This window comes from Perca fluviatilis, chromosome 3 (assembly GCF_010015445.1).
Source record: "Perca fluviatilis chromosome 3, GENO_Pfluv_1.0, whole genome shotgun sequence".
NCBI lineage: Eukaryota > Metazoa > Chordata > Actinopteri > Perciformes > Percidae > Perca > Perca fluviatilis.
Window position 1 is genome coordinate 17,694,522 of NC_053114.1, and position 26,874 is coordinate 17,721,395.

At 41.2% G+C, this 26,874-nt stretch overlaps 2 protein-coding genes across 7 annotated transcripts; both read left to right on the plus strand.

Annotated features, from left to right (window-relative positions):
* The first annotated feature begins 586 nt into the window (after window positions 1-586).
* On the plus strand, window positions 587-7,604 carry cops2 (COP9 signalosome subunit 2). Of its 2 annotated transcripts, none has more exons than XM_039795908.1 (13): window positions 587-780; window positions 1,280-1,393; window positions 1,491-1,568; window positions 1,663-1,788; window positions 1,890-1,979; window positions 2,095-2,172; window positions 2,483-2,657; window positions 2,786-2,964; window positions 3,205-3,257; window positions 4,400-4,497; window positions 4,620-4,702; window positions 5,581-5,639; window positions 6,987-7,604. In XM_039795908.1, the coding sequence occupies exons 1-13, from the start codon at window positions 721-723 to the stop codon at window positions 7,129-7,131; spliced, it is 1,338 nt and encodes a 445-aa protein (XP_039651842.1). In that variant the 5' UTR covers window positions 587-720; the 3' UTR covers window positions 7,132-7,604. The 2 variants fall into 2 exon arrangements, with proteins under 2 accessions (XP_039651842.1, XP_039651843.1); XM_039795909.1 differs by having other exon boundaries at window positions 587-774.
* Window positions 7,605-7,781: 177 nt separating this feature from the next.
* On the plus strand, window positions 7,782-25,736 carry secisbp2l (SECIS binding protein 2-like). Of its 5 annotated transcripts, none has more exons than XM_039794850.1 (20): window positions 7,782-8,010; window positions 11,791-11,999; window positions 13,352-13,679; window positions 13,806-13,944; window positions 15,070-15,281; window positions 15,707-15,731; window positions 15,860-15,975; window positions 16,184-16,297; window positions 16,649-16,705; window positions 17,399-17,509; window positions 17,610-17,720; window positions 18,734-18,901; window positions 19,107-19,248; window positions 19,583-19,758; window positions 19,911-20,049; window positions 20,152-20,314; window positions 23,019-23,239; window positions 23,698-23,852; window positions 24,077-24,296; window positions 24,428-25,736. In XM_039794850.1, the coding sequence occupies exons 1-20, from the start codon at window positions 7,990-7,992 to the stop codon at window positions 25,045-25,047; spliced, it is 3,447 nt and encodes a 1,148-aa protein (XP_039650784.1). In that variant the 5' UTR covers window positions 7,782-7,989; the 3' UTR covers window positions 25,048-25,736. The 5 variants fall into 5 exon arrangements, with proteins under 5 accessions (XP_039650784.1, XP_039650785.1, XP_039650786.1 ...); XM_039794851.1 differs by having other exon boundaries at window positions 19,911-20,043; XM_039794852.1 differs by lacking the exon at window positions 16,649-16,705 and having other exon boundaries at window positions 24,428-25,047.
* The last annotated feature ends 1,138 nt before the right edge of the window (window positions 25,737-26,874 follow it).

Genomic DNA, 26,874 nt, shown 5'->3' on the forward strand with positions numbered 1-26,874 from the left:
TATTCACATATTTACTTCCTTTAAGTAAAGGTTGCCATGCCACAATGTAAAGTATACATTACACGAATATGTCTTGCATTCCAAATCTATCACAAACAATATTATCAACAAAATGTATACATTATTAGCAGAATAACAATCATAATTTAATGTTATAGCATTACATTAAATATTATTGGTATTGATTGTAGATGCATATGCACAATACAGTGTAATCTATAACAATGCATCATATGTTATAATAATTAAAAAAAAACGTGAGTAGCCTATGTTTTGTATTTATAATCTGAATCTTGAAATGAACACGTAACTCCCTAAAGATGTCAGATGAATGTAAGCAGCATCAAATGGAAATACCCAAGTTAGGTAGGCCTAGGCTACTTGAGTAAATGTATTTAGTTACTTTTCACCACTGGATGTAAGACTAAAACTCAACTCTAATATTACACTGTTTAAAAAGTATGCAACTACAGCCATGTCATACTAAAATACCCAGAGGATTGCAGCTGGTGAAACATTTTCTCAGTGTAAAGTTAATCAAGTATCAGAGGCGATCCAATAGCACCATCTATGGACAGAAATCGGGCTGTTGCTTCTTGGCATCCTGACACACACACACACACACACACACACCACCACCACCACCTCACCTTCGCTGCAAAACACAGCACAGGCCGGGCTACTGACTGTCCCTGAATACGAGCAAGGAAGACCATCAGGATGTCTGACATGGAGGACGATTTCATGTGCGACGATGAAGAAGATTACGACCTGGTATCTGTAACTGAAATTATTTACTTTTTGCTTATACATTGTAACCGTTTAACCGTTGAGCGCTAACAGTGAAGGGCCGACAGTACGGGCTAGCTAGCTAATGTTAGCTGTTTAGTTAGCTTGTTGGCTAATACCAATGATGACAGCAGATGACTAACGTTAGCTTCCTAGCTGGCAGCTACAATGCAGTTGGCTAATATTAATAAACTTGAACCATGCTAGATAAGTTAGCTAATTTAGGGTGTATGCGTTCAGCTGTCTTTGGATTTAAGTTATAGGCATGACAAGCAAACCAATCGGCTAGTTAGCAAGCCATGGCATTGGCTAACTTAACGTTAGCTTAAGGCTCATATCTGCAGATTTATATTCAGGGGCAATTTGCTACCCCTGCCTTTTGTGTTAGCTAGCTAAAAGTTTCTGATATCTTTTGTTAGCAAACGTGTAATTTATGTTTGGCTTGGATCTTGTGATTTGAACTTTGACATGATTATGTGCTTACATTCAGGAATACTCAGAGGACAGTAACTCGGAGCCAAATGTGGACCTGGAGAACCAGTACTACAACTCCAAAGCCTTGAAGGAGGATGATCCCAAAGCAGCACTCAGCAGTTTCCAGAAGGTGGGGTGGTACTCCATTAAAACATTATGAACTTCTAATCTCAGTTCTTTAAAAGCACAACATTTGCTGACATGTGTTGGTTTTATCGTGTGTTCAGGTATTGGAACTAGAAGGAGAGAAAGGAGAATGGGGATTCAAAGCACTAAAACAGATGATCAAAATCAACTTCAAGCTGGTAGGCTCTGCAACACATGCCATAATTTGTTTACACTTACTCCATCAGACATGACTTTTTGAGGAGTGTTTTTCTTTGTGTCTCAACCCTGTAGACAAATTTTCCCGAGATGATGAACAGGTACAAACAGCTCCTTACATACATCAGAAGTGCTGTCACCAGGAACTACTCAGAGAAGTCCATCAACTCCATTCTGGACTATATCTCTACCTCCAAACAGGTAGGGATTGACAGTATGACATGGGAAAATCCAGCTGGCAGATACAAATGTTGTGTCCTTAGACCTTGCAGTTTTCTGAAATGTGTTTTATGTGTTGCTAGATGGACTTACTACAGGAGTTCTACGAAACCACATTGGAGGCTTTGAAAGATGCAAAAAATGACAGACTGTGGTTTAAAACTAACACAAAGGTAAACAACAGTTCTTCTATGACTCCAGGTAGTCTTAAACCATCATTTCCTAGTAAAACAGTTGTACAAAATGCTCTTTCTTTATTTATTTATTTTTTTTGTTCCTCCCCTACAGTTGGGGAAGCTGTACTTGGAGAGAGAAGAGTATGGGAAACTGCAAAAGATCCTTAGGCAACTTCACCAGTCATGTCAAGTAATTAGATCAATTCTTAATCATGTTTGTCTATATATGCAATAATTAAGTTAATAATAACTTTTTTGGATTAGATACAAAAAAGAGGTTTTACCTTGCAGATCTCATAGAATATTTTGTGGTTGCTCAACTTGTTGATTGCTTTGTCATTCAAACCTTGTTAAACAGTTAAGAGTATCAGTATCTCAGTATATGAGACCAAAGTTTTTTTCTCAGCATGTGTGTGTAAATGTATAAATATATATATATATGTGTAGATTTAACCACAATAATGATCTAATAGGTGGTTCTATATTTAAATCAACTACAGACAGATGATGGAGAGGATGACCTGAAGAAAGGCACACAGCTGTTGGAGATCTATGCTCTGGAGATCCAGATGTACACAGCACAAAAAAACAACAAGAAACTGAAAGCCCTGTATGAGCAGTCACTTCACATTAAATCTGCCATTCCTCACCCGCTCATAATGGGAGTTATTAGAGGTATGATGGTGCACATATCTCCTTCATCCATAGCTCAGTTGTTTAGCTTAGTCTTAAGTGTGACTGCCAACACTATGCACCGTCATAGCTGTTCACTGAATGGCCTGTGCTTGTCTGCTCCTGACCAGAGTGTGGTGGAAAGATGCATTTGAGAGAGGGTGAGTTTGAGAAAGCTCACACCGACTTCTTTGAGGCCTTTAAAAACTACGATGAGTCTGGCAGCCCAAGAAGGACGACATGCCTGAAGTACCTGGTCCTAGCCAACATGCTGATGAAGTCAGGAATAAACCCTTTTGACTCACAAGAGGTATGAAAGTCATTGTTACCATATGAAATGTTTCCTTTTAATAATTATGCATATACTGTATGTAAGAATTTAAAACATGAGAGAGACTAATGGCTAGACTAGTGGTTCCCACATAGCTTTGTGCAATTTCTTTTTATAAAGCACAGCCTTTATGCTGAAAGTATTTTGTGGTCATTCAGTTGACATTTACTTTATTTAACTTTTTAGTGCTATGCATAACTTTTTATATTTTTTCCACAGGCCAAACCATACAAAAATGACCCAGAGATCCTAGCAATGACAAACTTAGTAAGGTAAGCATACATTAATGTATTAATGTAATTTTGTTGTCCTTTGTTTACAACCAAAGTCTTGCTATTATAGTGTTGGCTGTTATTTCTATCTGTAACATTTTAGTCACCAATATTATTCTGAGATCTATACCATGTTGACGGCCACAGTTTTACAAAGCAGCACAAATGGACAAGCGACAAGAATAGTGACACTACTTTAGTACTGACAGTTGTTTAACCTGACTGTCCAAACTATTTGTAAGTGAGAACAAAAGTGAATGCACCTACAATGTTTATAGCAGATCATTTTTCTTTTCTTTTTTTTAAACAATAGGCTTAGATAATATGGTTGAACTGTCTGACTCTTGTATGGTTATCCCATGCACTCAGTTGTAAGGTTGCGTTTGACAGAGTAACTCCAGAATCCACCTTTTTATTCAAGTGCGTCCTAGGTGTGTGCTAGCAGGCCCTCAGCACACTGTACGTGACTGTGCTTTGTGTCCTGCATCTTTATATCACAAAATGCTACTGTTGGTGGCCAGAACTATAAAATTAGACCCTGAGTGCTAGTAATGAAAAAGTGTTTCTATAATGGTTTGAATGGACAGATGCTTACATTATTTCCTTTGGTCAGTATTTCAGCTGTGCTTGTCATTCCCTGTGTCACAGTTGCATATTAGTCATTACAGTTTGGTGTGTGCAGTATGTTCACATTTTTAATGGTTATCTTGCATCACTTCCTCTTAGTACAAAAGGGTACATTACCAACATTAATTATCTTATTATAATTTATACCAGTTGCCAAAACTGAGCCCTGTGAACATAGTGTACATTTAACAGTATTTGCAGAAAGTATGGAACATGACTATTGTCTTCCCAAAGCCTTTAGTTGTCTTCTGCTTCCTTGTTTGCTCTCGTTTGTCCTCATGTTTACATAAATAGCTGGCACTGTCTCAAATTGCTCACGTCCCATGCATATATTGAAAATTGTTATTGCATAAACAAGAAACTAAGAACACACACCCACAACTGTAACAAGAATAGTATTTACAAAAAGTCCAATATTTTGAAATGTCTTTGACAGCTATCAGGATGAGACTTTTCATGTGGGTCAAGGAGACACAATGTATAATATAACAACACTGACTGTTTTTTCCTTCCAGCGCCTACCAGAACAATGACATCACTGAATTTGAGAAAATCTTGAAAACAAATCACAGTAACATAATGGACGACCCCTTCATTAGAGAGCACATAGAGGGTGAGTGGTGAACGTGACTTCAGTCCACATGCACGATACATGTGTGGAAAAACCTTTTTTAAGCTGTTGACTTTTTAAGCTTTTTTTTTTGTGTGTAGCTGATCATTGATGTTGTGTTGCAGAGCTCCTGCGGAACATTAGAACTCAAGTACTTATCAAACTCATCAAACCGTACACGAGAATACACATCCCTTTCATTTCTAAGGTAAGTCCACGTGATCAAAACATTTCCCGTACTGTACGGTGACTGACTATCTGTTATCTTTCCTCGTTGATCACAGTCTCTTGGAATATTATTAGAAAGCTAATCGGTCATATAAAGGAAGAAAAAGGTATAATTTTAAGAAAGCACAAAAATAATCACATTTTACAACTGTCAAAGTAAAAACAAATGTTGCAAGATTTGGTCGGGCTTTGCGGCTAGAAATTTGGTAATGGGGGCAGAGCTTTATTGGCATGCCTTAAGTTGCATATAATACAATTAAATACAGTTTCAGCAATAACGTAATTCATACATAATAATGAAATCCACACACAAAGTAACACTTGACAAAAATAAATAAATTATATATATTATTTTAGATTCATGCCTGTTTTTCTTGTCAGTTATTTTTTTTAAAGATTCTTCTAAATACTTTTTTCCCCTCACTAGTGTGGTAATGTCTTTATCTTTAATTTCAGCTGTACATGTTCACAAAGCGTAGTTGAGGTTGTATTGTACTTAAAATGACAGTAACAAATATAGAGAAGCTAAAAAGGCAGCATCAGTATGAGGATATAATGGTATTTCCTCATGTCTCTGGTTCATCTCTCAGTATGCATGACCGTTATCACTAATGCTTTACATAAACAGTATTTGTTGGTTGTTGTTAATGCCTTTTTCACATTCTCTGTATTTATTTACTTGTTAGTTTACATACTTGTTTGATAGGTTTTCTACACAGGTCTTTTGCAACACATCTAACAAAATATTTACAGCAGGATTTTTAGTGTATTGAATTCTGTGCATCCTTTAATGTTTAATCTAGTTGCCATACTTTACAGATGTGAGGATGATTTTTGGCTGTTTCTCTTGTGTTTCAGGAGCTGAACATTGATGTGTGTGATGTGGAGAGTTTGCTGGTGCAGTGCATCTTGGATAAGTAAGTTACTTCCTCAAGTGCCTTCTGAGAAGTCAAAGAAAAAAAAAATAGCTCCCTTCCTGTTAATAGTTGTAGTTCCTCATAGTTTCCATCTTTTGGCCCTCAAGAGAGCCAGGCGGTATGAATTGACAGTTTCAGTGACATCTTTTACTAAATTAACATAATTTTGTAATAGTGATATGCTATTTACAGCCTCACATCCCACACTGTTGAGTACAATGTTTAAACTAATAACTTTTACATTGTTTAACATTGACTACGTTTACATGCAGCCAATAACCCGTTCAAAACCGGAATATTAGCAATAACCCGGTTGCGCACGGCCATGTAAACACCGGCAAAAACCCGAATATGCTCATATTCCGGTTTTTAAAAACCCGAAAATGATCCCTGGGTTACCCCTTTTCTAACCCGAAATTGTGGTCATGTAAACGCGTATCTGCATATCCCCATCAAAAGGAACATTGATTTGTGTTCTGCGCATGTTCTATTCGCAAGGAATCTTGGTCTTTTGAGTAGAGGAAATTGTATGCACCAGAAAACCTGCGCGCAGTATACCGGAAGTAAACAAGAAGTAGAGGTAAACATGGCGAGACACAGCACAGCACCACACTTTCTTCATTAGTGTGGTGAAAACCATGAATATAATGTCTTTTGTTGACGGCAGAAAGTACCGAGATAGTGAGATTTATAAGAAGGTGACCGAAAAGTTACGCGAAGCAGGGTTTGTCCGTACATCCAGACGCTAACCGTGGGTCGCCGTTTACATCGGGATATTGCCAATTGATTACAAATGCCATGTATACAGGAGTAACTCTCTCTGCTCACGCATGTAAACGGGTTATTCCGAATGTTTCAGAAACCCGAATAGTGACCTTAACCCGACCATAACCCGAAAATTGACAGCTTGTAAACGTAGTCATTGTTGGCATCATTCTCTGACATGCTAAAGAGGTTATTTTCTTAATTACTGCCACTCATTTTGAAAGCATAAGCAATTTGTAAAAAACAAATGGATTTTTTTTTTCCCTTTTTTTTTTCTTAAGTACAGACTTTCATGTTTAATAAACAGTGGACTCTTCAAGATTGTTTTGGGGATTTTCAGTACTGGGCATTCCCAATCAATCATGCCACATATTTTAGTGTTGTCATTCAATGTCTTTACTGCATTATCCCACAATTAACAGCCAACTCAGATATACAATTACATCTACTAGACGACTGGAACTGTCGAATTGGCATTTTGAGACTCAACTATAAGAGCTTGACTAAAATGTTTAGGGAATTTAGTTTTTATTGCAACATGTGTGGTTTGTCTGATACCTTCTTTTTATTTCTTTTTCTCAGCACGATCCACGGCCGAATTGACCAAGTCAACCAGCTACTAGAACTGGACTACCAGAAGAGAGGAGGGGCTCGCTACACAGCTTTAGACAAATGGACAAATCAGCTGAACTCTCTCAACCAAGCCATTGTTAGCAAGCTCACATGATGGCATGTAAAATCAAGAGACAAGGAAAATGGCATGTTTGAATACATCCATAAAGTATGCTACTGTGCTTCTTCAAGTAAATCCTCCGAGACAAGATGCACAGCACAGGTTTTGAGAATGCCACCATATTCAGGAAGACGCCAGGAACTCAAAGAACGTGTTCAAAGTGTGTTGTTTTGTGGTGATGAGAGGAAATCGCTGACACGTATTTTTGTTTTTCATGTTCCTGATTGGCAGATTCTTCCATGTGCAACACACAAATGCTTCAGTTGTTTAAAAAAAAAAAAAGAAAAAAAAGAAAGTCCAAATGTGTATGAAAACGTGTACACAGTATTTTAATGTACACTGTTGCCTGTTGGTAATAAACATTTCTCTCAGCACTAAAAGGATTCAGCTGCCTTTGACTAGCTACAATGTTTGAACTCTGTGACTGGCGAGTAGGAGTCGAATAAAATGTTTTTAACTGTCATAAATGAGACAAAAATAAATCTTTCTTTTACTTGGATTTGAATCACTCTTTGAAGGTATTTCTGTGCTCTCGTGACATACTGCATTTCCTAGCCAGTAAAAGGTTTTTGAGCCTCGACGGTTTCCGTTCCAGGTGACTCTTATTTCCATACTGAGAGCAGTTCGCTCACTCACTCGCAGGGAGCTCATCGCCCAAGCTACAAGCTAGTCTGGAGAGCGCAGCCGCAGCCAGCTGACGCAGCAACAGTCGGCGGTCAGTGGGACCTGGGTGTGAGTCTAATAAGCCTTCAGTGATTATTATTATCATTTATAATGAAGAAATTAAGAAGACCCACATCCTGACGTCAACATTTTGGTCAATGACTGACTGTCGCGGTGACGGTTCCTGACATGGACGCTAGTGACAATAAGGTATCTAATATCTGTTTTTTTTGTTTGGGGTCTGGCTAAAGCTTTAGCTTGTGGACGAAGGAACGTTAGTTTATGCAGCCGAGGCCCAACATCGCGCACTCGTTAACGTTATTTAAAAAAAAAAGCCGCTATTCTGTTATTGTAATTATAACGTTAATTAATAGCGTTGCTTAGTGGTGACTTAAATTTGCTATTTCATACCAACAGCACATTATTTGGTGTTGGTGTTGTGTCATGGGAAGCAGCTATCTAAACAGTTATCCAATTTGGCTAGTGAGCTAACTGCAGCACATTAGAAAATAACTTATAATGCATTTCTTGTCTTTTGTCACAGTTGACGTATTTTCGGTCGTTTTGCAAAATTATTTAGATTTATTTCCGTGACAATATTTCTTATGCGATAAGACCAGAAAGACAGTCTTGTGTTAAATGTTAGCTTGGATAGCTAGCTAGCTTCAAAGCTAAATACCTCAGCTGTCATTTGACGGTGCTTGTCATTTTAAGCAGAGCGATAGATAACGTTACAGCTAACGTTAGCAGTATTTTGGAACATGTATAGTTGGGTCACATTGTTTGGAGAGGTAACGTTAACGTAAAAAGGACTTATCAAGAAGGTTTCAGTCGGACAGGAATGTGTGCATGAGAGCTGTGTTGTTGTCATTAGTTAGTTTCGTGGATCTTCCGTAGAGGAATATCTGGTTCTTCTGCATGTATGGCATTCCTCTGTCGCTGTTTGCAATGCAGAAAGTTTAGTTTAGTGAGGTTGGTTTTGGTCTCCCAAGGCGTATTGCCAATGCCTCCGATTAATCCGTTAGCTAACACATTGAACGATGGTGTTTTCTGGCTGACAACACGGGGGCTGTGTCAGATTTACTGGATCTCAAAATGTGTAATGTAGTGTCGTGATATATCCGTTCTGTCTTCATTAACGTAAAATCTCTTTAAAAGCTTTAATGCATATACTCTACTTTCAAAACGGCCCATCCGGGTTGCAGTACATCAACTGGTGTGAGAATAAGTGGTTACACAAATACATAAAGGCGTGTGAGATCAGTAGCCCCCAGTGTAATCACTCCGAGATTTTTCATCCCTAACGAATGCACATCTGGGTCTGACCTCACTGCCTTTTCCACAATCGCAGCTATTCACTCACCTTCTCACTAACACACAGCTACTACAAAGACACACATGGTTGTTTCAAGAGATGGATCATCTGACAAGCTCTGTTTTTTTTTTCTTCACAACTGTTCTTTTTTGATAGTTAGATTTTTCCCCACTGTTTAGAAAACAAGGTTCACCACCAGTGCACACAAGGTCTTCTATGCTATGGCTTGCTTTATAATTAGCTTATCAGTACTGTTCCTATTTTATCCTCTCACACTTAATCCTATAACAACACCCTGTCAGCTATACCTTACCAATGTACAGGTTCAGACCAACTACTGTAGTCCTAAATCCTTGCATCAGTTTGGGCATGGATGCTGCTTCCTGAGGGTTTGTAAAAATCTTTCCTTACAACTGTAGTTTGGTCTTCTTTAGTGAACTGGTAGAACAGGCTCCATTCACCATGATACTATTTACATAGTATGGGATCTATAGATTATCGAAGGAAAAGTCAGAGAGCCACCCACGGACAGTAGCAGTGGGAGACAATAGCTGTCTGTGTGACTTCCACTGGCCACACTGGTTACTCTATTCATGCATCCCAACCACTGTTTCAGAGAAGTGAGGGGGCGCCTTTGTACTCTGAACCCTGTCACCTTTTCTATACTTTGCAAAATAGCAGATTATTTAAATGGGACCTCTTAGACAGAGTGGCCTCCTCAGGTTAGACCAATGCCACCATGATGTCAAATGAGGAGCACCCTGCCATTTAGGAAAATGTTTTGGGATTTTGCTACAAATTGGTAATTTCAATTACTTCTTGATTTAAAGTTGTATGGCATTATAGCAATAACTCTTTGACATGTTGAACAAAATGTTTGTGTGTTGCCCATTTTCAGGAGGAATTCTTGATCGTTCACTTTGTCTGACAAGCATGTAAGGAAATTTAGGAAAAGTTAATGCATTTATACCGGCACTAACAAACATGATATTATATTGCTATTAGTTCAACATTCTTTATTTGTCATGAATAACTTATTAACAAATATCAACATAATATATAATATTAATATTTTACAATCATGACTTTTTAGATAAGGATCAGTGGTTTAAAAGTGTATTCAATGTGGAAAGCATTGTTCTGTTGGTTTTTACATATAGTATATAGTACATTCAGCAGTGACATGTTTTTTTATTAGATTTTTGCTTAATTTATTAAGGTAGGCCTGCTTGTTAGTTGGTGTCATCGCCAAGCATATCTTATCCATTTGAGGCTGTTTAGTTTTTTTTAGTTTAGATGACAGTACAGTATGAAGTTGTTTTTGGCTTTGAGGTACAGAGACTCACCTCAACATATTACCAAGGTCATTGTTTATATTGCTCAACTCTGTTTATCTAGTTGCAGATGTCTTAGTTACATGAGAAATTGACGGTCAAATAGCTATGACCCTTTATTGACATGTTATGTATTTAGCTTAGATCCTCTGGCAGTTGTGTCTTAATATTACTAAATATATATATATATATATATATATATATATATATATATATATATATATATATATATATATATATATATATATATATATATATATATATATATATAAATTATATAAGTTATCTTTGAACTCAAAATGTTTTATGTGCTTGTGTTTAGGCCTGATACCTTCTTTTAAAGGTGCCGTAGATAGGATTGTGAAGATCCAGGACTTAGCCAAAAAAGTTGAACATCTTCTCAGTCCCTCCCCACTTTCCGCTAAAGCCCAAAACGGTCTCCTAAGCCCCTCCCCCCTCAAGGGAGAATGAATGCGTGTGCGTGTGCGTGTGCATGAGCAGTGATTGACATGCAGTTAGACACCCCCTGGCCCTGAGTGGCGCATCTGAACAGGGAGCGGTGGATTTTTGCGAATTGCACTACAGGCTGTAGGTGGTGCCAGATTTTTTTTAATGACTTGCTTCATGTAGTTCTACTGGAATATAGGGTCAGTTTCAGCAAATATGACAGAAAGTTAGTTTTATAAGGCTTACCTACACTCAAGACTGTAAACCAACTGGAACAGTATGAAGAAATCAGTGCTCACCTGTGATTACCACTAAACAAATAGGTTGGTCAGAGTAGACTCTCTCTCTCTCTTTCTCTTTCTCTCTCTCGCTCTCTCTGTGGCAGACATTCAATACTCAGTTTAATAAAAATGCCTGTGCATAGATCTACTCATACAATTGTAGTTTTAACAATGTTTTGAGAGTTGATGTTGGTAAGTTGTGTCATTAGTCTTACAAATGGTAAGCCCTAGAGAGAGAGCTTAACAAACTACACAAACCTGCCCTAACAATAAAGTCAAATTATGGAAGAATGCAGGTAGATTTTTATTACTATGCAGATATGGATTGTTGCTTCCACCCTAGAACTAATCCATCTCATAAGTGTGGGATGGCAATAACCATAAGGAAACGATGTGATCCTTTGTACTGTGTAGATAGAGAGAAGACGAACAGTGGGCTTGATAAAATACAAGCCGAGAATGTGGTGACAACTTTATTTGAGCAATTTGAGACCTAGATCTCTGCTCTTTGGCGTAGACCTACTTCTCATGCAAACGAACCATGTAGTCAATCATTTGGCTGCTGTTGCTCACAGTGTGACTGTAATGGCTGTTCATTTGTCTTTCGTTGCAGGATGTGAAACTTTCAGCCGAAGTGGAACCGTTCATCCCACAGAAGAAAGGTCTCGAAGGATCCCTAGTCAGTATGAGTCTTTCTGGAGAGGCAGGCGGAGGAGGAGGGGGGGGAGGCATAGGAGGGGGCGGTGGAGGGGTGGAAACCACTCCCATACCCAGCTACCTCATCACCTGCTACCCTTTCGTCCAGGAGAACCAACCCAACAGGTATAGTCTCTTAGGGGGGAGATTTGAGAATGGGTGAAACTCTAAAGCCAGTCGTTTGAACCCCCTTTTAAGTCTGAGCTAATGGCACCAGTGGTTCTAGTTCATGACCATTATGGATTTTGTCAATGCTGTCCACTTTGGCAAATATTGCTATTCCTTGTGGTATTGTTAGAAGTCTCGTGTCCCCATTTTGAACTGCACAAGAACAATCTGCTCTCTTCTGGACCTTTCTATTTTCAGATGGACTCATTCACTGCACTGTTTACTATAACAATAATAAGAAACGCTGTGTCCCTGTTGTGTTTCTCAAAAGAGATCCCCATCACATCCTTTAAACAGTGTATTGAGTGAGAGCCATTAGATTGCTGAGTAGTTTAATACTGCTTATGGAAATGGAAACCTCCCCAGAGTTAGTTTACGTGGAACAAACTATGCTTCCAGTGGCTCTTTCTTTGTCCAGTGTGATCTGCAGTATCCTTGCACACATCCGTTCCTCTGTTTCCTCCCCCCCCCCCCCTATTTGAATTCAAGGAAATGCCCGCTATAGTCGGCTGGCTGTGAAAATGTCATCTGGATCCTTATCAACATTTCTGTATACCATGTACACCCCAAACAAACCATATCATGCACAACATCACTGCGGCATCACAGATGTTAACCAACACCCCTTATTTGAGCCCCTCTCTTTCTAATGGGGCTTCTTATTTTGTGGAACACATTTTAATCAGCCTCACCAACATTGCTGGATGTTTAGAGAAAATACAAACTGAGAAATGTTTATAATAAGTGAAAAAAAGTCCCAAAAACTTTACACAATGCCAGGATTAATTCAGGATGTCGCGATGTTTCTCTATACTGAGTATGTGAGTTTCTTAACATTGAGTTTCTGCCAATACAGAGTCATTACGTTTCTTTTTAATCTCTTCCTTTCCCATATAATGCAGGTGCACAGTGCACCATTTAAATTGGCCTACAATAAAATACCATTTGACCGCTAAATAGCTTAGTATTAAGACTATTTAACCTGCATCACAGCCTTCGTTTTATGGTTTCATATGAGAATTTGTAAAGTGTCCTGTAGTACTTTCCATAATATCCATATGTTTCTGTTTATGTTATGACAAGGAATTTAGATTGGATTTGGACAGCCGCTCAAACCCTTTGCTGCAACAAATAGTGAAATGCAGTTATCAATCATGAAAAAGCACTGAAATAGACCAAAAAGTGAATATCCAGAATTGCTCAAAGACTGCATTGCTAGAGACAAATTATTTGAGTTTGGTGGCTCTTCTTAGTTGGAAGAGTAGAATGTCAGAAGTAATTTATCATATTACCTCTCTACTCCTTCACAGGCAACATCCTATGTATAATGGAGGGGAGCTGCGCTGGCAGCAGCCTAACCCCAGCCCTGGTGGTTCATACCTGGCCTACCCCATCTTGTCTACGCCCCAGCCTCCTGTCTCCAACGACTACGCTTACTACCAGATTATGCCCACTCCATGCCCACCTGTGATGGGCTTCTACCAGCCCTTCCCTGGCACCTATGCAGGTCCTGTGCAAGCTGGAGTGGTCAACCCTGTCTCAGCAGATGTCAGTGAAAGACCACTGCCTCTGGGGCCAGCATATGGGATGGCTAGTCAAAGGGGGAGAGGCATGGTCCGACCTAATGTTCTCTCAAAGGTTAGCAGCTTATTGTGATACTGTCACATTGACGCCATTGATGTTATTTGTATCACTAAAATACAGTGTCCCTCCTCATCCTCAATCTTGGTGAGCATGCCCTGCCTCTGTTTCTTTCTCCTACAGCAACAGTTAGGTGTGTGCCAGCCTCCGAGGGGTCGCCGGCCTCCAACCAGAAGTGTAGCTGTGCAGAAAGAGGTTTGCACCTTGGGGCCTGATGGTAGGACCAAGACAGTCATGCTGGTGGATGCAGCACAGCAGACCGGTAAGAATACTGCTGCAATAATTAAAGATACATCGAAGTCCTACCATGCAGGGTGTATACAGATGTTTTTTTAACAATCAACTTTTACAAATTTAACAGAAACATCCAACAAAAACTAACTAACAAGCCAACTAAAGATATGAAGCCTGTTAGGGGGAAATTCTGAGCTTGAATTGATGAAGCGAAGTATATGACCAACGTCAGTGATGTTCTTCTGTCCTGTGGCTGAAAGGAAGCAGACGCTTAAAACATTCCAGACAGATTTGTTGTTTGTCTGCTTCGCCTGTAAGCAAGAATCTTTCCTGTCCAAGAGGAATCGGTACACAATGCCAGTAAGAGCGTGTCTGGTCGTACAGGTTGATGATGCTTATGCTTAACTTATAAAAAGAACTGGAATGCAGAGTCTCCAGTTGGAGAGGTTAACATGTGTGCAGCTCATGATGTCATCAGTTATGGGCCTGTGTAAATAGTTTGGCTACTCAGTTGTGGTTTTACTCTATGTGGCATGATAAATGTCATACAGTTAACTAAAAGTCCAAGTTTGTGTTCAATGAATCCTGATTGATTCATCATTTTGAACTCTTGAGCTCATCACTTATTGTAACTTTACTTTTATATAATTTTACTTCAGGTGTGTGTGTGTGTGTGTGTGTGTGTGTGTGTGTGTGTGTGTGTGTGTGTGTGTGTGTGTGTGTGTGTGTGTGTGTGTGTGTGTGTGTGTGTGTGTGTTATGCATATACATCTACTACATCCCTGTTTACATTACAGTTTATTCATTGTGGAATTATCATCTACAACAAATATATTTTATCATATTTTATCCCTGTATTTTAACTTAGCACTATTTTGTCTTAGATTCACATTTTTTGCGTGCGTGATTTTCTTTTTATACATATTTAATGAACATTGTTGAATTGAGCCTGAGATTTAAGATTTTCATTTGCCAATGACTGCTTCTATGTAATTGTTGTGCACATGACAATAAAGAACTTGAAACTTGGGCTACTGTATTTATATAGCTTTTTTATAAACACATATATGTTAATGATGGTAGCAGTTTTATTCCACTTTGTAACATGTTAACAAGTTAATTTCAGGTCTGAGTTTCTCCTGCTTTGCCCTCAGATTTCCCAGGTGAGGTGTCAGGGCGGTGTGCTGCTGAGCGGGCTAGTCCCCTGCTGTGGAAGAACCGGACAAAGAGAAGACGGGCGTCCCATCCAGCTGAAGGCTACAACGAGCAGGGTGCCAGTGAGGCAGATATAGACAGCGACAGTGGCTACTGTAGCCCCAAACACAACCAGGCGGCAGGGGTAGCAGCAAATACAGCAGCACCCACAGTAAGTTGGCTACTTACCATCAGCTCCAGACTCAACCGGCTTACAGTGAACAATGCATAAATGTCTATTTTGACTTGTGTAATTGCAGGTAGGAAATGATGATTGCAAATTGTCAGATTGTAGCTGAAGTTAACTGAATTTCTGGCTGGAAGTATGTTCATTGCATAAGTGGAGTACACTTTTAAATCTAATAAATATTATGGTCATGGCAGCTTTTTGTACTGTAGTAGCAATGGTAGAGGTCATAGACCTACCACAGAGAACAACTAGGACGTGTCGCAACAAACAAGACTCCACTCCTATAACAGCACCAATGGGTGCTGTTGCTCTCACAGTGGTGTTGGCATATTTACATATACACACATACTTACACTTTAACTTGTCTTTTTTTTCTTTACCCTCTCCATATTTTCTATGATGTATAGGGAGTAGAGGCTGGTGTAATGACAGGTAAGTTTGATGCAACATATTTTTGAACCCTTCCTTCACCTCACATGTTCACACAGTGCTTTTATAGCCTTATCTATTATGCATCCTGTGTATATAATATATTTTTATTTTAACATGTTATTTACTAGCAAGTACCTGGGTAAATGTAGCCTCTCAGGCTACCCAGAAGTCCTGGGGAGACAGGAACAGCCAGTTCCACAGAGCAGACCAGAGGAAGAATCCTGAACAGAGGAACTTCTCACAGGTACTGTACAGTAGATCCCATTGCCGCAGACACTGAGTAAAAAGGTTGCCGTATGTCAGGGGAACAACTATGATATTAACTAATGAGAATAGGTAAACTGAAATTCATTTTGGCGTAAAGGCTGCATTATGTAAGTTGCACTTAAGCTTACTGAGCAGCAGATTAGGATGGATCAATGTACAGTAATTCTTCATTCTCTCGGGAACAGAGCCTGCATGTGTATACTGGTGTTGTGGATGGAACAAAAAATGCACTGAGACAACAAATAAGGAGTATTTTAGCATCAACTGAAGACAGGGGTATCAACAGAATGAATAGCCAGGTGAGCAGGAAAGCACATGAGTTGGTGTCAAAATTTTCTTATCCTGATTTCGGATTCATAAAAAAGTGCTATGCAATATTAGCATCCCTAATTGGATTGGATGCTAATTAATTTAATTGCTATCTGATAACACCCTGACAGTTTTGAGAAATATGTATTATTACAATTAAATGAATTATTAGCATACTGTTGGTTTAATATGGCATTTGAAGATGGAAGTTCTTCAGCAGAGGGCTATCAACACTTGTCGCCAGTTCCAAATACACATCTCTCACATAATGCACATCTGTCCATCACACACACAGTCTGTTTACGGCAAATTCTGACTCTACCATCTGAATGTCTCAACAGAAATCGAGCCTCATCAGACCAGGCAACATTTTTACAGTCTTCAACTGTCCAATTTTGGTGAGCTCGTGCAAATTGTAGCCTCATTTTCCTATTTTTAGTGGAGATGAGTGGCACCCGGTGGGGTCTTCTGCTGGTGTAGCCCATCCGCCTCAAGGTTGTGCGTGTTATGGCTTCATAAATGCTTTGCTGCATACCTTGGTTGTAACGAGAGGTTATTTGAGTCAAAGTTGATCTTCTATCAGCTTGAATCACTCGGCCCATTCTCCTCTGACCTCTAGCATCAACAAGGCATTTTCGCCCACAGGACTGCAGACCATTCTTTGTAAACCCTTGAAATGGTTGTGCGTGAAAATCCCAGTAACTGAGCAGATTGTGAAATACTCAGACCAGCCCGTCTGGCACCAACAACCATGCCATGCTCAAAGTTGCTTAGATCACCTTTCTTTCCCATTCTGACATTCATTTTGGAGTTCAGGAGATTGTCTAGACCTGGACCACACCCCTAAATGCATTGAAGCAGTTGCCATGTGATTGGTTGATTAGATTATTTCATTAACGTGAAATTTAACAGGTGTTCCTAATAATCTTTTAGGTGAGTGTACATGAATCAACCTATTGGGAAACTTTCATGAGCATATCAGTATCTGTTTTCATAACTTGACAGCATGTACACAGAAGATAATGAACTTATGGAATACCAGTGGTAAACTGTTTGACTATTGTGTTCTCTCTCTGTCTCTGCCTTTTTAGGATTTCCACAGTGGCTATCCAGGGCGTGTGCCGCCGAACCAATCGGAGCAGAGGCTGCAGCCAGCAGGGGTCACTAGTACTGAGCTCACCCCAGAGCCCCTCTACTTTGAGGTGAGAGAAGGTTTCTTGCAGCACTGTCACCATCACACTCATTATAGATTTGTTTTAGGCAGAGTCTGTTGTGTTGAAACGTTTTCTACATTCTTGTCAGGATGAAGACGAGTTCCCAGATCTCACTACTGGAGGGGCTGTCCAACGCAGCACCAAACCAGAATCTACTTCAGCCCAGACACACGCGCAACCTAAACTGCCCAAAAACCTGGTAAGGAAAAGCGCTTTATTTATTTTTAGAGAGAGAGGGGGAATGACATGCAGCAAAGGGTCGCAAGTCGGAATTGAACCTGCGACAGCTGCGGCGAGGACCGAGCCTCTGTACATGGGGTGCACGCTCTACATGTGAGCTACCCAGGTGCCATGGAAAGGGCTTTCTTAAGACAACTGTTTATAAAGGCTCTCTGTGCCATGTGCTGACTGAATGCAGGACTTACTAAATACTACCTATGGGTGTGTATCTCTCCCTCTCAGATGAATTAAAACATATCTACATAAACGGTGTACCATCTTATACAAAAACAATGCAAATTAATAAATCAATACACTTGAAAATACACAGTGTACATGTCTCCTTCTTAAAGGTCCCATTGCATGAAAATTTCACTTTTTGAGGTTTTTTAACATTAATATGAGTTCCCCCAGCCTGCCTATGGTCCTCCAGTGGCTAGACATGGCGACAGGTGTAAACCGAGCCCTGGGTATCCTGCTCTGCCTTTGAGAAAATGAAAGCTCAGATGGGCCGATCTGGAATCTTGCTCCTTATGAGGTCATAAGGCGCAAGGTTACTTCCCTTTTCTCTGCTTTGCCCGCCCAGAGAATTTGGCCCACCCATGAGAGAGAGACATCATGGCTTTCAAACGATCAAAGTTGGTCAAGGCCATACAGCTGCACGTTTTGAAGACTGCAAATGTGATGTAAACATCAGGCAGCGTAGTACGCGGTGCTGCTGACATTTCTTTCAGTGTGTGAATGTTGTATGTGTTGTATGCTGTATGTGAACATCACAAACCAGCAGGAGAGGCACAGGTTACACTCACAGATACACAAGCACAGGCTAGAGGCACAGAAGTGCAGAGGGATAGAGAGTGCACTTTGGAAAGATTTTTTTTTTTTGACAAACGTATCGATTTTTGCAGAATTTGTGTCGAATATCTGACTCTTGTATCGGTTTATCTTTACACCCCTACTTAATACTAACTTGTGTCTCTGCACGCATCACAGCTGGATAACCTGCCAGAAAACTCCCCTATCAACATTGTGCAGACACCCATCCCCATTACCACCTCGGTTCCCAAGAGGGCCAAGAGCCAGAGGAAGAAGGCTCTGGCTGCTGCCTTGGCCACTGCACAGGAGTACTCGGAGATCAGCATGGAGCAGAAGAAATTACAGGTATAAACTTCCACTATGTGAGCTAGTCACGTCAGATGGATTCAGACTGAATGTTATGGCTTTTTGATGCGTTTCTATGCCTTATTTCATCAGTTCTGGTCCTCACCACTGCCTGGCCTATGATTGCCATTCTGAGCCTGAGTTGTATTTGACTGGTTCATTAGTGGTGTGACCTTGTTCTACCTTATCTTTCCTCGCGCGGCAGGAGGCATTCACCAAAGCAGCAGGGAAGAAGAGTAAAACCTCTGTCGAGTTGGACCTGGGAGACATGCTGGCAGCTTTGGAGAAACACCAGCAGGCTATGAAGGCCAGACAACTCACCAATACCAAGCCACTGTCTTTTACAGGTATTCATAAACTCAATCAGGCATTTACGAGTTGTAAAAGAAGATAAATAAGCATCTCACAATACAACAGTCCTGCAGTAAATGACAATATTGGGTTTAAGTGTAGACTTGTTAAAGTTTTGATTCAACTCAATTTTAGTTTTGCTGTTTTTGGCTAATGCTAAAATTCTGGCATTTTTATGCCTTTTGTAAATGTCCTTACATTCCCATGTAAACAAAACATTAAATATATATTGATTGTCCGACTCACAAAACACACACTCCTAATTTCTTTTTAACCTGCATGTACTTAAACATTCTGCCTGTATTCTGACTTTGTTGTCCTTCTCTCCAGTTGGAACAACTACTCCATTCCATGGTTCAGGCTTGACCAGCATGCCATCCATGATGAAGGGTCATCAGCAGCCATACTCGGCCCCACACAATGCCCTGGATTCCACCGCCCCCCGTATCAAGAGAGGGAAGGAGAGGGAGATCCCTAAAGTAAAACGGCCGACAGCCCTTAAGAAGGTTAATGATTTAAGTTGAAGTTAATCGTTTAGGAGACTTGAGAGGAAGATGTTATTTAGTCTACATACAAATTGGTAAAAGAAATGGATCTTTGAACCTGCAAATCTTTTTAATGCCCTTGTTTTTGACATGTTTGTTCTGTGTTTTGATAGATTATCTTGAAGGAACGTGAAGGGAAGAAAGGGAAGACGAGTGTAGAACAAGAGTCTTCAGGCCAGGAGGAGCATGGGGATGAGTCTCTACATTTCACTGATGATCTTGCACGAGAGCCTGCCTCCCAAGAAAGTGAGGGTAATTTATTAGTAAGAAGTGAAAACAATTCAGTGGTGTACCCGTATTTTTTTACCCATGATTTATTTTCTAACTATTTCTGGTCTGCTGTTTGTACCACAGACAATGGTCTGAGTATGCCCAGTGATGCATCCCTTTCCCCGGCCAGTCAGAACTCTCCATATAGCATCACCCCAGTGTCCCAGGGTTCTCCTGCCAGCTCTGGCATCGGGAGTCCTATGGCCTCAAATGCCATCACCAAGATCCACAGCCGACGTTTCAGAGAGTAAGTACACACTCTCACCCCACACGGATTGAGAAAAATAATATTGAACAGGGCAGACCTTTTGTAGGAATCCCTGGCATCGAAATGTCTTAAGAATGCACCATGTGGTGACAACAAATGGTTAGCAAAGCAAATATTTCTCCCACTCCAAAACCAGAGCCTTGGCTGTGAGAAGTGTACTAAAGTTAACGGGTGTTTTTAAGGGTGGAACTGTACAATAAAGAATTGTAGAGTATGGCACAGACGCCGAGCACATTGTTCCTTCTCAGCAAAAATGTATGCCAGTGGTCACAAACGCAGCTTTGTCTCTCTGTGTCTTCAGCTGTAGGCCTATTGTCCCAGCCCACCCTTCTCTAACAGATTTTGCATTTAAAGCCTCCAAAAGCCCTCTGTAGCCAAGCTCCTCCTCCTCAGCTCTAAACGCCAGGAGGCTTGTTCCTCAGGCCACACTACGTCGATCTTCCGATTTTATCAAACCACGGAGCTACTGGGAGTATGCATGCTTGCTGATGGCTCTGCCTGTCTTAAAAAGGCTGCAAGGCTCATCCTGATTCAGAAAAATGGTCCGATAGCAACAAAGTGTAATAGCATAAGTACAACCAACAAGCAGTTCAACAATGTTGTCATAAAACAGCTGTATAAACTGTGGGTTACACTTTACTTTAAGGTATCTACATAAGACTGACATGAGTCATGACACTGTCACATGTCATAAAACATTATAAACAAGTCATAAATGTTTATCACATAACGCTTCTTTTAGTAAGTGTCATTCGGTTTTTGTCATGACAAGTTAGGGTTAGAGTTAGGGTTAGGGTTCCTGTGTCATGTGTATTCAGTTAACTGTTGCATGCAGTGGGGCAAAAAAGTATTTAGTCAGCCACCAATTGTGCAAGTTCTCCCACTTAAAAAGATGAGAGAGGCCTGTAATTTTCATCATAGGTACACTTCAACTATGAGAGACAAAATGAGAAAAAAAATCCAGAAAATCACATTGTAGGATTTTTTATGAATTAATTGGTAAATTCCTCAGTAAAATAAGTATTTGGTCACCTACAAACAAGCAAGATTTCTGGCTCTCACAGACCTGTACCTTCTTCTTTAAGAGGCTCCTCTGTCCTCCACTCGTTACCTGTATTAATGGCACCTGTTTGAACTTGTTATCAGTATAAAAGACACCTGTCCACAACCTCAAACAGTCACACTTCAAACTCCACTATGGCCAAGACCAAAGAGCTGTCAAAGGACACCAGAAACAAAATTGTAGACCTGCACCAGGCTGGGAAGACTGAATCTGCAATAGGTAAGCAGCTTGGTGTGAAGAAATCAACTGTGGGAGCAATTATTAGAAAATGGAAGACATACAAGACCACTGATAATCTCCCTCGATCTGGGGCTCCACGCAAGATCTCACCCCGTGGGGTCAAAATGATCACAAAAACGGTGAGCAAAAATCCCAGAACCACACGGGGGCACCTAGTGAATGACCAACAGAGAGCTGGGACCAAAGTAACAAAGGCTACCATCAGTAACACACTACGCCGCCAGGGACTCAAATCCTGCAGTGCCAGACGTGTCCCCCTGCTTAAGCCAGTACATGTTAAGGGCCCGTTTGAAGTTTGCTAGGGAGCATTTGGATGATCCAGAAGAGGATTGGGAGAATGTCAGATGAAACCAAAATAGAACTTTTTGGTAAAAACTCAACCATTCCTGTTTGGAGGCGAAAGAATGCTGAGTTGCATCCAAAGAACACCATACCTACTGTGAAGCATGGGGGTGGAAACATCATGCTTTGGGGCTGTTTTTCTGCAAAGGGACCAGGACGACTGATCCGTGTAAAGGAAAGAATGAATGGGGCCATGTATCGTGAGATTTTGAGTGAAAACCTCCTTCCATCAGCAAGGGCATTGAAGATGAAATCTGGCTGGGTCTTTCAGCATGACAATGATCCCAAACACACCACACAACGGAGTGGCTTCGTAAGAAGCATTTCAAGGTCCTGGAGTGGCCTAGCCAGTCTCCAGATCTCAACCCCATAGAAAATCTTTGGAGGGAGTTGAAAGTCCGTGTTGCCCAGCCAAAACATCACTGCTCTAGAGGAGATCTGTATGGAGGAATGGGCCAAAATACCAGCAACAGTGTGTGAAAACCTTGTGAAGACTTACAGAAAATGTTTGACCTCTGTCATTGCCACCAAAGGGTATATAACAAAGTATTGAGATGAACTTTTTTTATTGACCAAATACTTATTTTCCAATAAATTTGCAAATAAATTCATTAAAAATCCTACAATGTGATTTTCTGGATTTCTTTTTCTCATTTTGTCTCTCATAGTTGAAGTGTACCTATGATGAAATTTACAGGCCTCTCTCATCTTTTTAAGTGGGAGAACTTGCACAATTGGTGGCTTACTAAATACTTTTTTGCCCCACTGTAAGACAAAGAGGAGCAGCGTCTCATCACAATTTAAAGGCTGCAACCAAATAATGTTTATCATTTTTGCTTGAATTTTTTGCTTTCTCTGTTATCAAAATTGTTCATATTCTTTTTTTATTTTTGTCAATTGACTCGAAAAACATTTTGTAGCATTATTTGTGCCAGTTAATATTTATGTCAATCGTCATTGTTAGCTTTGTAGCCACCCAAAAGATGAAAGCACTCCTTTGAACATTTTTCTCTGCCCTCTCATGGTTTTAATCTGCAGGTACTGTAACCAAGTGCTGAGTAAGGAGATAGATGAGAGCGTGACGATGCTGTTACAGGAACTGGTTCGCTTCCAGGAGCGGGTCTACCAGAAGGATCCTACCAAGGCCAAATCCAAACGCCGCCTGGTCATGGGTCTCAGAGAGGTCACCAAGCACATGAAGTTGCATAAGATTAAGTGTGTCATCATCTCTCCCAACTGTGAAAAGATCCAGGCGAAAGGTAAAGGATGTTAAAATTAAGTCTGTACACCACCTGTTTAGCACAAAACGGCAGACTGAATAGCTAGACTGAATATTGGACTTGCATTCGCCAGGTATCCAGAAATACCACTCCAGGTGAATGATGATGTTGCTCCGTAACTGCTGGATGTGTAAATAAGCAAGAGTTCGCCATATTAACTTAAAAGTTAATTATATGTCCATGTAATTAAAAAATATATAATTGTGTCCACTGCCCCCAAGTGGGCAAAAACATATTGCCGGTTTAAATTTCCAAAAAAAAAGAGAAACTCATGAAAAACACTCGCAACAGGGCAGAACCAACTTCGGTATTCCCAAAAAGGCAGGTTTTTTTGCACTTTAGTGTTCAAGTCATTAGCTGATATCTTCTGTTACTGGTGTTCATTTCTTTTCTGAAATTTGATACATTTGAGTCACTGATTGTTGACTGTGTTGCAGGTGGATTGGATGAAGCTCTATACAATGTAATTGCCATGGCTAGGGATCAGGAGATCCCGTTTGTGTTTGCCTTGGGCAGAAAAGCTCTTGGACGCTGCGTCAACAAACTAGTGCCTGTTAGCGTGGTTGGCATTTTCAACTATTCTGGAGCTGAGGTAAGTCCAACCTATCCACTAAAACCCATTGACTGTTATCTATCTATCTATCTATCTATCTATCTATCTATCTATCTATCTATCGTGAATGAATGAACAAATAAAATATATACAATGGGTCAGTAGTTGTCAGTATAGAGCAGTAGAAACACAGCATAATCTCTGAACATCTCATGTTTGTTTTTGTATTTTGCCTCTTACTGACTTGGTTAAACCTCCTTCAGGGTCTCTTCAACCGTTTGGTGTCTCTGACAGAAGAGGCTAGGAAGGCCTACAAGGACATGGTGTCAGCTCTGGAGCAGGAGCAGGCCGAGGAGGCTCTGAAAAATGACAAGAAAGTCCCACACCACATGGGGCATTCCCGCAACCACTCTGCTGCTTCTGCTATTTCCTTTTGCTCCATCTTCTCTGAGCCTATCTCAGAGGTCAATGAAAAGGAATACGGTAAGCGCCCTCATTTTCTGTAGTGGCTTTTTAGGTGTTGTCCGTAATCAATGTTGGAACGACGTATTCAGATTACTTAAGTAAGTACAAGTCCCAGTTATGAAGCATATCAAATCTATAAATTCCTTCAGAGACCAACTGGAGGAGTATGGTGGAGACTTCAGATGCCCTGGAGCCTGTAGAGGCTGAGCCGAGTCGCCCTGCACCTGCCACAGCCGCCCAGAAAGACGGTGAGACCCTGGCGGCCAACGCCGCGCCGCCCGGCTCCACTGCTGCCCAGCCCAGGGCAGTGCCTCCGACACTGACGCAGGGTACCAGTGAGAGAGACGAGGTCCGGGTTGACGACAGGCTGGAGCTGGCCTCTCAGCAGAGCACAGAGACGGGCTCGTTGGATGGGAGCTGCAGGGGCCCGCTGAACTCCTCCATCACCTCCACCACTTCCACCCTGGTGCCCGGCATGTTGGAAGAGGCAGAAGAGGAGGAGGAGGAGGAGGAGGACTACACCCCTGAGCCCATTTCTGTGGAGGTCCCCACCCTCAGCAGCCGCATCGAATCCTGGGTGTCAAAGACCCTGGAAAACCTGCAGCTGGGGAAGAGCCAGGAAAGTACGGAGGAGGAAGAGGAGGAGGAGGAAGACGATGAAGAGGAGAGAGGGCAGAGTGAAGAGGAGGAGGACCTCGATTCCGCGGACATCACCGAGACGAGGACGGAGGGTAATGAGCAAGAGGAGGCAAAGAAGGTCACTGGTTGATGTCACCTCTCCTCCTCATCCCTCCGTTCTTTCATCCACTCATTCCCTCTGTCCTCTGTTGCTCTCACATCCCTCTTCACAGCAACCAGCAGCTCTTCGTCTTCGTCTCTAACCCCTGACACCAGACATAATCTCAGGTATCCAACCAACTGACCAACACTCACACGCATTACAGAGAAACTGACCAACTTACCAACACACAGCGTCGCAGACCCAACCCCAACTAACACGGTCGACCCCTGTCCAGACCGGACGTTAGCGTACGTCTTGCGTCTTCCGATCACAAGTGGACAGCTCTAAGTACAGGTGTAAACGCACCCAAGATGCATTGAGGTATGAGTATTTCTCATGTCAAAGAACCACGGAGAAATCACGGTAAATGTTGTGTCTTGGCTGTCAGGGTTAGGGTTAGATTATCCCGCTGTCTGTGATGTGTCGGCGTTTTTGCTCTGCACAGATCAAAGAGCTCTTTGTCGCGGCTTTCTGACGCTCGGTGCCTCAATGCCACCTTTTTGCCAGGTAACGACTGCGGTGTTGGCTACTGGTATAAAATAACCTTATGTTTTTAGGTTAAAGGTCCCATGACTTGGTACTCTTTGGATGCTTTTATATAGGCCTTAGTGGTCCCCTAATACTGTATCTGAAGTCTCTTTCCCGAAATTCAGCCTTGGTGCAGAATTACAGCCACTAGAGCCTGTCCCACAATGAGCTTTCCTTAGGATGTGCCATTTCTGTGTCTGTAGCTGTTGAGGAAGAGAGAAGGTGGAGGGTGGGGGTGCGGCCTTGACCAACTGCCACTTTGCTCGTTTGAAAGCCATGATGTCTCTCTCTCATGGGTGGGCCAAATTCTCTGGGTGGGAAAAGCAGAGAATGGGGAGGTAACCTTGCTCCTTATGACCTCATAAGGAGCAAGATTCCAGATCGGCCCATCTGAGCTTTCATTTTCTCAAAGGCAGAGCAGGATACCCAGGGCTCGGTTTACACCTATCACCATTTCTAGCCACTGGGGGGGCCATAGGCAGGCTGGGGGAACGCATATTAATGTTAAAAAACCTCATAAAGTGAAATTTTCATGCCATGGGACCTTTTAATAAAATGTACCCCAAATCACAGATATGTAGGATATTACTACAGATGTTCCTGTAATGTTGCCTCGCAACAGCTGCTGTATTGTATATGTAGCCATGTGTTTACTGCGTGTTTATTTGCGTATAGAGTGGGGAAGTGATCACAAGGGGTCACTAAAGACCCATGTGGAGAAGCCTTCTAATGCCTGGTGTGAACACCCGTACGGAGAGCCGTCCACTTGTCATCGGATCGCCCAAGGCGCATGTTAATGCCAGGTCTGAACCGGGGCCCCCGACACTCATCTTGTAATTTAAAAGGATGCCCTCACTTCTTGGGGCCATAACCTGCTACACTTGAATTCAGAGGGAAGTTTTTGACTTTCCTCCTCCAAAACCGAACTCTTTTAGAGTCAGGGACTTTTCTGGGAGCAAGTGATGAGCGCTAAATAAAAATATTGAACTGCTTTCTGTAGCTCACAGAGGAGGAAAGTTGGAACCTTTCAGCTCCCATCTTACTTTAAACAGAGCTCATAAGGTTTACAGCTCTGAAAGTATTTGTGTGTGTGTGGGTGTGTGTGGGTGTGTGTGTGTGTGTGTGTTTACAGGCACATTGTTTGCATTTATTATTGCTGTGTTCTTGAGCTTTATCTTTGTAAATAATGTGTTTCTTTTTCACCTGCTCCACGAGGGAAGGAGAGACATGCATTTCTTAAATAATTCTTAGTTATTTAGCTTTCCTCGCAGAATATTAGTGTCAGGG

Coding starts and splice junctions, on each gene's coding strand:
- cops2 (XM_039795908.1), top strand. CDS start 721: ATGTCTGACATGGAGGACGATTTCATGTGCGACGATGAAGAAGATTAC. Junction 1,394..1,490: donor CACTCAGCAGTTTCCAGAAG/GTGGGGTGGTAC, acceptor TCGTGTGTTCAG/GTATTGGAACTAGAAGGAGA. Junction 2,658..2,785: donor CATAATGGGAGTTATTAGAG/GTATGATGGTGC, acceptor GCTCCTGACCAG/AGTGTGGTGGAAAGATGCAT.
- secisbp2l (XM_039794850.1), top strand. CDS start 7,990: ATGGACGCTAGTGACAATAAG. Junction 18,902..19,106: donor TGGAGCAGAAGAAATTACAG/GTATAAACTTCC, acceptor CTCGCGCGGCAG/GAGGCATTCACCAAAGCAGC. Junction 23,853..24,076: donor TCAACTATTCTGGAGCTGAG/GTAAGTCCAACC, acceptor AACCTCCTTCAG/GGTCTCTTCAACCGTTTGGT.